Source organism: Trichosurus vulpecula, chromosome 7 (assembly GCF_011100635.1).
Source record: "Trichosurus vulpecula isolate mTriVul1 chromosome 7, mTriVul1.pri, whole genome shotgun sequence".
Taxonomy (NCBI): Eukaryota; Metazoa; Chordata; class Mammalia; order Diprotodontia; family Phalangeridae; genus Trichosurus; species Trichosurus vulpecula.
The window spans coordinates 226,136,103-226,146,513 of NC_050579.1; the positions used below are offsets into that span (position 1 = coordinate 226,136,103).

Below are 10,411 nucleotides of genomic sequence, written 5' to 3' on the forward strand. Positions count from 1 at the left end.
CCCCCCAGTGCCTGATGTAATATCCAATTTATCCTGTAATATCTTTTTTTGCATGCTGTCTCCCTCATTCAATTATGAGCTCCTTGAGGGATTTTATGTTGTTGTAACACTTGTTTTGCCTTTCTTTGTATCCTCAGTTCTTAGCACAATGTCTGGCACCTAGTAGATACTTAATAAATGCTCATTGATTTGACTTGACTATAACACGATATGTTCTGGAATAAAAATCTGTATAAAATATGTTCACTTTGGAACCAATACTGATTAGTCTAACTAGCAAATTATCAAAAGGATTTCATTATGAGTTGGTTTCACCCATATGGTGGCTTCCAAAAAGGGAAACCCACTATAGCCCTATGATGGGGCTGAAAAGAATGTCTTTCATTCTTAGACTTTAGCAATTTAAGTACCTTCCAAAGTGTTGATTCTTCCTAAAATAGATGTGCACGTGAAGATTATAGTCCTAATTTTCCTACTGCATTCAAAAATAACTGCTTTTGACTCAATAGAACAGGATGAGCCCTACTGTATAAACAGATGGGCAAGCATGACTATGCTGACAGATTTAAGAACAGCATCATTGAAAAGAGCAGCAGAATATCATTCAAAAATATGACTGATGATGGACATAAACTCAAAAACTATAAGCATAAGTTTTCTGTCTTTGAAACATTTAATTATTTGTTGAATGATAATATGATGTAGTAGATGGAAGGTGGAGTGGGTTGGCCTTGAATTTAGGACTATCTGCCTCTCATGTGTACTAGCTGTATGACAAGCCACTTAATTTCTCAGAATTTCAGTCAACTCTTAAAACTGGAAGTTAAAGGGGAATTGTCAAACTGTATCAATGCAGGGGATTTACATACTAAGTTTATCCTCTGGCAATGGTTCTTAACCTGCGGTAGGTGAATTTTTTTCATATTTTAATAACTATTTCAATATAATTGGTTTCCTTTGTAATCCTTCATATTTTACTTCATGCATTTAAGAGCATTACTCTAATAAGGTCCACAGGTTTTATCTGACCATCAAAGGTGTCCATGAAGCAAAAAAGATTAACAACTCCTGTCCCATGGTGATGAAATCAGAAATCTGAATCAACTTTTCAAAGCATTTACTTGTTGGGGAAAACCTTTCAAAAACCGCAGGAATCTGGACTGACATAAAGAAGCAAACAAAGCAGCAAACATTGGAAATTTTGTGACATTTGACTAGGTTACAGATTGGAGCCTCAAAACAATTTATCTTGGTCAAGGGATGATTTTCTCTCAGTGACCATTTGAAAGGTACAGTGAAACAACAGATTTTGACATCAAGATCATTAGTTACACTCCTAATTAATGGTATGACATTGAGGAACTCACTTTCTATCTCCATTTCTCCATACGGAAAAAGAGCAGAATATATAAGATAAGTGATAAGGTAGGTTCTAGCTAAAAAATATTTTATGTTTACAGGTATCTCAGCTTGTTCATTGGTCAAACAAGGGGGCAAATGATATTTATGAATTCTCTCCAAATCCTCAAAGCATAATGTTTCAAATTAATCTATTCCTGTTTTGAAGAGTTTTCTGGACTAGAGAAATTATGCCAAAGGTATGTTATACTCCCAGAGTAGAAATTCCCACCACCAATGCAGATTCTCAACTCTTCAGTAATTTAAATGAGGAGTGCCTTGTCCATGGACATATGGTTAAGATGACACAAGGCTTGAGACCAGGTCTTCCCGACTCCAAAACTCACCTTCTATCCACTCCACCATATTAAATGTTAAATATTGAAATATTAACATTTTACTCCAACACAAATATAAAATCTTCTGCATGTAGCGTATTTTGCTCAGGAGCTTATACAAAAGCAAACAGCACTCACATGTATGAAATAGAAATTAAACAAAAATTAGGATTTATACATCACCACAAGAATTGTATAATGTCATGAAATGAGTCAGTAATGGAACTATAAATTAAACTAATGGTTTCTTATTCATTCTAGTCTTTATCACCTAATGTAACATAACTTTTATCCACTGACAAATTAAAAGAGAAATTGCGTTTTCCAGCTTATATGCCTTTTCTCATGCTGTTTCTTCTACGTAGAATACCTCCTACACCCACTCATCACATCTTCTATTGTCCAAATTGTATTCATCTATCCTTCAAGGTCCAGCTCAAGTGCCATTTCTTTGTGGAAATCTTCCCTGTTCCTTACAATGAGATGTGATATTTTCCTCATCTAACACCTCATAATAAAATTTATATCTTTCTGGTGGCCTTTAGATGATTCTTTCATTATACTTGTGTTTACATATGTTTTATCCTACTTTCCAGATTGCAAGAACCTTGAAAACAGAGACCACATCTTGGTCATCTTTGTTATCTTCCAGTGCCTTGTGAATAGGAAGGTACTTGACAAATATTTACTAAATTGAATTTAGTTGAATATAGTGAACCGTATATGATTCATTGTATTTCAGGACCAATCCTAACAAAGGACCAATCTTACGAGATCATAGCTATAGAACTGAAAGGGATCTCAGTCAGTCTAGCCCTCTATTTTTTAAAGATGAACAACTGGGGTCTAGAGAAGTCACATGACTTGCCCAAGGTCAAACAGATAGTAAGTGGCAGAGATGGGATTTAAACCCAAGCAATCTGAATTCAAATCCAGTATTCTTTTTCAGTCCTGTTCAAGTCTATCTTACTAGAGTACTGAAAGATATAGGGAGATAATTCTTGTGATATTACAGTGTATCTCAAAGGAAAGGCTTATAAATAATCAATTCTATTATCTACACAAATGGGAAGAGATCATGACACTTCTAAACCCCATGCTATCTTATCAGCCTAGGAGGTGAGGGGGATGACAACTTCTAGATTTGCCAAAACAGACTGGGGTAAATGGGCTTCAAGGAAGCTCGCCACCAGCCTCAACCCAACTGGTTTGAGAGGAAGTAGCAAGGGAACATCACCACCATTTCCCTCCACTGTGGCCCTTCCCTATTTGTAGTCATGTTACTAAGCGAGCTGACAGTTCCTATTTCCCCACAGAAACAAGGTTTCTACCTCCTCTCAAAGTCCCCTCAATGCCAAATTAAATAAGATAATATTCATAAAGTACTTAGCACAGCCTGGCACAGAGTAACTTAATTAAAACTTGCTTCCTTCCCTTTGCTTCCTCTCCTTTATTTTATCTTCCTTTTTCAAAGGGTTAAGTTGGTCTGGTGCTGCTCACTCTTTATTCCTTCACCATGGTATTGGATGGGACTATCTGGAGGTAAATGGTGACATTGGAACAGCACCTTCCAACAAAAGTATTCTTGGGCAGAAGCCCTGGAGTCCGGGTAGTTCAGGACTATAGAAACAAGGAATAACTCGTGGATCCCATATATCAGAAAGCAACCGTGTAAGGTGTATGCTATAAGGGGTATTTTTCAATTTATATACATGTATGTTACATACATCACTATGAAAGTATGAGTGAAGATTTATAAAGCAGTAATTAAAGTAACACCTGGTGGAAAATCTTAATAGCAATATTTGAAACATTGTAATTACCTGAAAAAAATAGTTGGCTGCATGTCTTTGGAGACTATATTACGCAAATAAATCATCATAAAATTTTATTAAATGTGAAATTGACATTTCCACTAAGGTAATTGATTTGTCTTCATTTCAAATATAAATGTCAGGATTTCATCTACATGCCTGTCTCTGAATAGTGTTCATTAAATAAGGTACAGAACCTCACAAGTCAAATCTTATACTATTTTATTTACAACAAACTGACCCCCCAAATGTTACTAGAACCTGGTGAAAGTAGCTTGTCAGCTGCATGTAAGGCTGAGATACATAGCATCCTAACCTCCCATATCAAGGGTTATTCAGCAATGTTAAAACAGCAAATTCAGTTCAGGGCAGGCTTAGGATAGTTGAATTCTTGAAGATTCTCAAACTTTTTTAGCCTTTGAGCCACTTGGCTCAAAGTGGGCCTTGACTTGGGCCAAGGCCCAAAAGAAGGATATTGACCTCCAACAAATCATGTCTTTCTAATCACCAGTTATAGTCTAAAGGATATGTGTGCGTACATTCATATACTAACTGTCCTCCTCATTAGGTTACCACCATTTCTACCCTCCTGGTCAAAAATTTGAGAAGAAAATATGAATAAATCAAAGATCATTATACCAAGGACTCCTTCAAGATGCATCTGTTGTGATGGACTACTTGGGTAACAATAAAATATAGAAACTCTTGATGCTGTCCTAAAACCTCTAAGAAAAGCCCTAAAATAGAATAAACCATTTTAAGTTCCAAAGAATGAGGGCTAAACCAGATCTTGTCCTAGCTCCTTGTGTTATTTCAGCTCAAGGTCCATACCAATCACTTAAGATGAAACAGAAAGGTGTCTGAGCCCATTCACCAAAATGCTTCCACCACCATTTCCCAAGTCCAGTGATTCTCAAACTTTTTGGTTTTGAGTCTCCTTTATACTCTTAAAAATTAACAACCCCAAAGAGTTTTTTGTTTATATGAATTATACGTATTGATATTCACTGTTGTTCAGTTGTTTCAATTGTGTCCAACTCTCCATGACCCCATTTGGGGTTTTCTTGGCAAAGATACTAGAATGGTTTACCATTTCCTTCACCAGCTTATTATACAGATGAGGAAACAGAGGTAAGCAGGGCTAAGTGATTTGCCCAGAATCACACAGCTAATAAATATTGTAAACCAGACTTGAACTCAGGAAGATGAGTCCTACCTGACTCCAGGGCAAGCACTCTATCCACTGCACCACCCAGCTGCCCTTATCAATATTTACCATATTTTAAATTAAACATCATAGCATCCTCAGGAAAATAGCTTTGACCTCACAGATGCACGCATGGGGTCCCCAGTACCCTTTCAGTGGTCCCCAGGCCACATTTAGAGGACTGCTACCCCAGTCCATTCACCAAGATGCTTACATTAAGATTCAGAAATTTAATTGCAATGGCCACCTTTGTTAGACTGTGAGCTCCTTGAGAGCAGGAGCTGTTTTTCCTTTCTTTGCTCAGCACAGCGTCGGTATATATGTAAGTACATAATAAATGCTTACTGATTTATTAGTGAACACAAGATTTCAAGTCTGAAACACTACCTATAGAAATTAGAGAAAAATGAGGACTGTGGAAAGCAGAAGAAACATTGTAAAGTACAATTCAAAACTTTGCTTGTAAACCAACACTAACCTTCTGTTCCAAAAGTATTGTGTTTGTAGGGATTGCTGCAAAGGCCTTGTAGCTGGACTTGATCTTGTATTGCTAGAATGAGTAACCAGAAAGCAAGAGTGGAGATGAACACAGGAAAGAAGAAAAGAAGATAAAGCTAGATTAGTTCTATCAAAGTTAAAAGATAAGTTATCCAATGGAGGGGGTGGGGTTATTATGCTAGAACAACTTGATTTAGACAGAAAAATTAGGCCATCATGTTAATGCATTATTAGAACCAGGAGAAACAAAAAAATGCAGCTGTGAGATAAATCCACTGACTGTATCCAATTACATGCCATTCAGTTTCAGAGCTCGGAAACATTGAATTTCCATATAATTACTGATGGAACTATTCATTAACAGCAACCCTAATAAGAATACTATTCAGCAAATAGTCTTTCCTTGAAAGAATTATCAGGCACGTGTCATACATTCATTGTTTATATCACCAATAAACATGCCTCATGCAATCTCAATTGACATTAACATGCACCTAGGCATGCGGTACTTACGGAAAGATAGGAATTAAAAAGTGTATTGTCTCTTCATTTGAACGTACTTAAAAATTTTATTATAACCAGCAGCAGCAATTCATCTTTAGATGAGAAAGGTGCCCTTTGAAATTAGACAAGACGCTTTCCCTTTCTTGGTCTCAACTTTCTTAAACAAGGGGGTTAGACTAAATAATCTCCAGTTCCCCACCAATTTTCCAACTCTGTCACATAGCAGCAAAGTCCTCAGTTTGGAGAAGACCTGAGTTCAAGTCAAGGGCCTGATGCTTACTAGTGCTAAGACTGTGGGCAAATTGTTTCACCACTTGGAGTCTGTTTCCTTATTTTTTAAAGAGGGATAGTATACTTACACTACAAATATTCATAGGGTTGATGTGATTGAAGTACTTTGTAAACTATAAGGAACTTTATAAATATGACATGTTATTCTAAAAACTCAGAAGCCAAACCTTTGACCTTAAAGCCATCCCCTTCCTTACTTCATCATTATTCTCATTCTCCCAGCACAACAGTTCTATTCAACAAGACCCCAAGACATAGAAGACAGTTTCCTGAATTGGGTTTTGTTATGGCAAATTTGGCCATTTGTCATATGGCAGAAAGCTCGCGGACATTATCTTTCAAGGAGGAAAGATAAACAGGAAATAATCTGTCATCAAAGGCCTAGTGGTCATGTTGCTCTAAAGTCCTAAGGAGCTAAACAAAGTGCAAGGTTTTCACAGCTTCAGAGGTACCATGTCTCACACCAGCTTCCAGGGAGGCATTGAGCCAGCAAAGAATTGACCCATGGTTCCCAAATAACCCCACTGCTGAGGAAAATATATCAGTATGTGGGGAAGATGATGTTTTAATAAAATTAAATGAAATTTATTTTATGAATGCTTTAAGCTAAATTTTATAATAGTAGTGTGAGAAAGTTAAGCTAAGTAAGGATAGAGCCATAAGCAGGAATTTTGGCACCTGAGCTAACTCATTTTAGGGAGCAAAGTGGAATGGGCCAGCATATGATCAAGGTCAAAAGACTCCCAGGGAGTGAACCCAAGTCAAAGAGAGGAAAAACCCATAGTGTTATTTCCTTTTTTATCTAATTATTCTTTCCATCTAGATATTAAGCTCAGTTATTCCTGTTTCATATATACATATATGTATGTACATATTTATATATGTGTGTATTCTGAGCCCCAAGAATTCTGGGTAATTTTAGTAAAGTTACAATGAGAAAAATCCAATCTGCCTAATTTTTCAGGTGAATGGGAGAAAAGGGAATAATTATATGGCACCTTCTATGTGCCAGGCACTGTGCCAAGTGCTTTTTACAAATATTCTCTCATTTGATCCTCACAAAAACCCTGAGAGATAGGTGCTTTCATCATCTCTATTTTACAGCTGAGGAAACTGAGGCATTTGCCCAGGCTCACCAGCTAGTGTCTGAGGCCATATATGAACTTGGGTCTTCATGACTCCTGGTTCTCCTACTCTAGCTACTGGGAAACCTGGAAGGTGAAGTCCTGAGAGGAGGTCAAGTAACTTGTCCAACATCACACACAGTCATTACAAAGTCTCCAAAACCAATCTTATCACCCCCTTACTCAATAAACTCCAGGGGCTCCCTATCACCTCCAGGAGAAAGTATAAAATGTTCTATTTGGTATTCAAACCCCTTCATAATCTAGATCCCTTCTAGCTTTCCAGTCTCCTTATACCTTACTCTCTTCCTCATGCTCTTGATCCAGTGACATTGGCCTCCTGGCTGTTCCATGAACAAGACACTCCATCTCTTGGCTCCAGGCATTTTCTCACCCCATGCACTCTCCATCCTCTTCCCCAACTACTCACCTCCCTGGCCTTCTTTAAATCCCACCTAAAATACCATCTTCTACAGGAAGCCTTTCCTAAATCCTCTTAATCCTGGTATCTTCCCTCTGTTAACTTTTTTTTGTTGTTTTTTTTGACAGGGCAATTGGGGTTAAGTGACTTGCCCAAGGTCACACAGCTAGTATATGTGTCAAGTGTCTGATACTGGATTTGAACTCAGGTCCTCCTGACTCCAGGGCCAGTGCTCTACTCACTGCGCCACCTAGCTGCCCCTGTTAATTATTTTTTAATCCTGTATATAGCTTGCTTTAGATATATCTGTTTGCATGTTGTCTCCCCCATTAGACTATAAGATTCTTGAGGTCAGGGACTGTCTTTTGCCTCTTTTTGTACCCTCAATGCTTAGCACAGTGCTTGACACATAGTAAGTGCTTACTGGTTATTGACTGACTGATAAAATTCCATTCTGGCTATCAATAACATACTTGAATAAACTTCAAGGTATCGTTTCTAAAGGGCAAAGGATCATAGAGCTGACCACAAAATATAAAGCCAAATATAGCATTAATGTTATATACAAGGTTTCAGAGCATGCCAGCAAGGAACACTGCTAATCTTGGAGTAGAAAGATCTGCGTTAGGGTTCCTCTTCCAGTGTGCTATTGTTGTTTGGTTGTTTTCAGTTGTGTACTACTCTTCATGAGCCCATTTGGGGTTTTGTTGGCAAAGGCACTGGAATGGTTTGCCATTTCCTTCTCCAGCTCATTTTACAGATAAGGAAACTGAGCCAGACAGGGTTAAATGACTAGACCATGGTCATACAGCTGGTGTCTGAAGCTAGATTTGAACTTAGGTCTTCCTGACTCCAGGCCCAGTCTCTATCCTCTGCGGCACCCAGCTGCCTTCTACTCAAAAGGTCTCTCAAAAGGCTTAGTGCAGTGTTAAGCTCCTAAATTTCCTAAAGCATAAAACTGCATTAAGACTTTTGAAAGACCCTGTGTCTTAGCTCTGTGACCTTGGGTAAATCATTTAACTTCTCTGAGCCCATACTTCTTCCTTTATAAAAATGTGGCTAACACCACCTAATTTTGCCCGTCTTTTAGGATCATAGATTTAGAGTAGGAAGGGAACTTTTAAGGTGATCAAGTCAAACCTCTTAATTTTACAAATATAAGAACGAAGGCCCAGAGAGGTTAGGTGATTTGTCCACAGTCATACAGTTATTAAATGTCTGAGGCAGGAACTGAATCCAGATTTTCTTGACTGCAGCTCCAGTATACTATATTATTTTGTTGTTCAGTCATTTCAGTTGCGCCCTACTCTTCATGTCCCTCATTTGGGATTTTCTTGGCAAAGATACTGGAGTGGTTTGCCATTTCCTTCTCCAACTCATTTGACAAATGAGGAAACTGAGGCAAATAGGGCTAAGAGAATTTCCCAGGGTCATACAGTGTCTAAGGCCAGATCTGAACTCATGAAGATGAGTCATCCTGACTCTAGGCCCAAAACTCTATCCACTGAGCCACCTAGTGTTTATGCTGCCTCTCATAATGTTACATGGATCAAATGAGAAAATGTGTAAAGAGCCATAAAAATGTGGGGAATTTATTGGCATAGGAAACTTTCAGGTGACAAAATTCTCCCTACCAGTGCAAGTCAGTATTTTTCCTACAACTTGACATCTCAGAAAATTGCCTAAAGAACTAAGAGGTTAAATAGCTTATCCAGGGTCACAGAATCAAGTACATGTCAGACACAGGACTCAGATCTTTCTGACTCCAAGGCCAGCTGTCTATCAATTATGCAACACACTTTCATATACTGATTACTCTTTCTCTCAAAGGTCTATCATGGATTGCTAAAACTTCACAGTTAGAGATTCATTGCTTAGGGTAGTGATAATATCAACATGACCCTGAATGATCTTAACAGGGAGGAGAATAACCTGTTATTAGTCACGAATGACTCAAGCTCTGGAATTCTGTTATCACTTGCTTTCAAACTGCTTAGGTATCTGGACCAAAGGGACATTAGACCTGAAAGGTTGGCAAATAAGAGACCAGAGAGAGCAGAAAAGGTAGGGATAAGAGAGTCCTGAGGAAAAGGGAACAAAATGAAAAGACTGAACAACTGGTAGACACACAGGGAGGGAGAGATTGAGTATAAGGAAGCCTTAGATAAATTCTGCCAACTTCATAATTTTACATAATTTATTGATCCATTAAGCTGATCACAGGCTACTACCCTTAACCTACCTTATTACCTAAACTCCTACATAATCTATTTTTCTCTGTTTGTTGGGATCTCATTTGTTGTTGCTCCTGTTCTTAAGTATAAAAACCTCTGTTCTGCCTTTTTTTTTTTGTTCTCCTGCATAGCCTGGAGACTAAGATCAGCCCCTCCAAAGCTGATCTCACTAGTTCCAGAGAATTCCTCAACAGCTTGTCCGTAACCTCCTTGCTAATCCCCAGCCCAAAGTCAATGATGGGACCTACTTTTTTTGGGCTTTTATCTGAGCTTCTGTTATTAGAGAAACATAAATGGGGCCAAAATAAATCTACCCTGTATCACCACAACTGTGTCTCTGTTGTTGTTCCATAATCCTTCCACTCATCTCTAAATAGATTCCCTATCACATTCGCCACAAGTGTCTATTCCAAGCATTCTCACCTCAAGCTTACAATCCTCCTCCCTCTCATTCTGTAGGTGATTTTATACTTTATTGAGAGGATCTGGACCATCAGACTCGAACACTCAGTTTCCTCCCACTTCAAAATTTCTTGCTGTTCTCGCTAATATCCTAAAACTTATTCTTCTCCAACAAGGCTT

At 38.1% G+C, this 10,411-nt stretch overlaps 1 protein-coding gene across 8 annotated transcripts in view; it reads right to left on the reverse strand.

The window, feature by feature from the left end:
- The window catches only part of LOC118856549 (muscular LMNA interacting protein), a 386,664-nt gene that overhangs the window by 169,083 nt on the left and 207,170 nt on the right, over positions 1–10,411 (reverse strand). For 7 of the 8 annotated variants that reach the window (XM_036766910.1, XM_036766912.1, XM_036766909.1 and 4 more), the window contains one exon: positions 5,236–5,307. The exons of the other annotated variant lie outside the window; for it this stretch is intronic. In XM_036766910.1, coding sequence (XP_036622805.1) covers positions 5,236–5,307 — 72 coding nt within the window. The remainder of the gene's footprint in view (positions 1–5,235; positions 5,308–10,411) is intronic. 8 annotated transcript variants of the gene reach the window in all.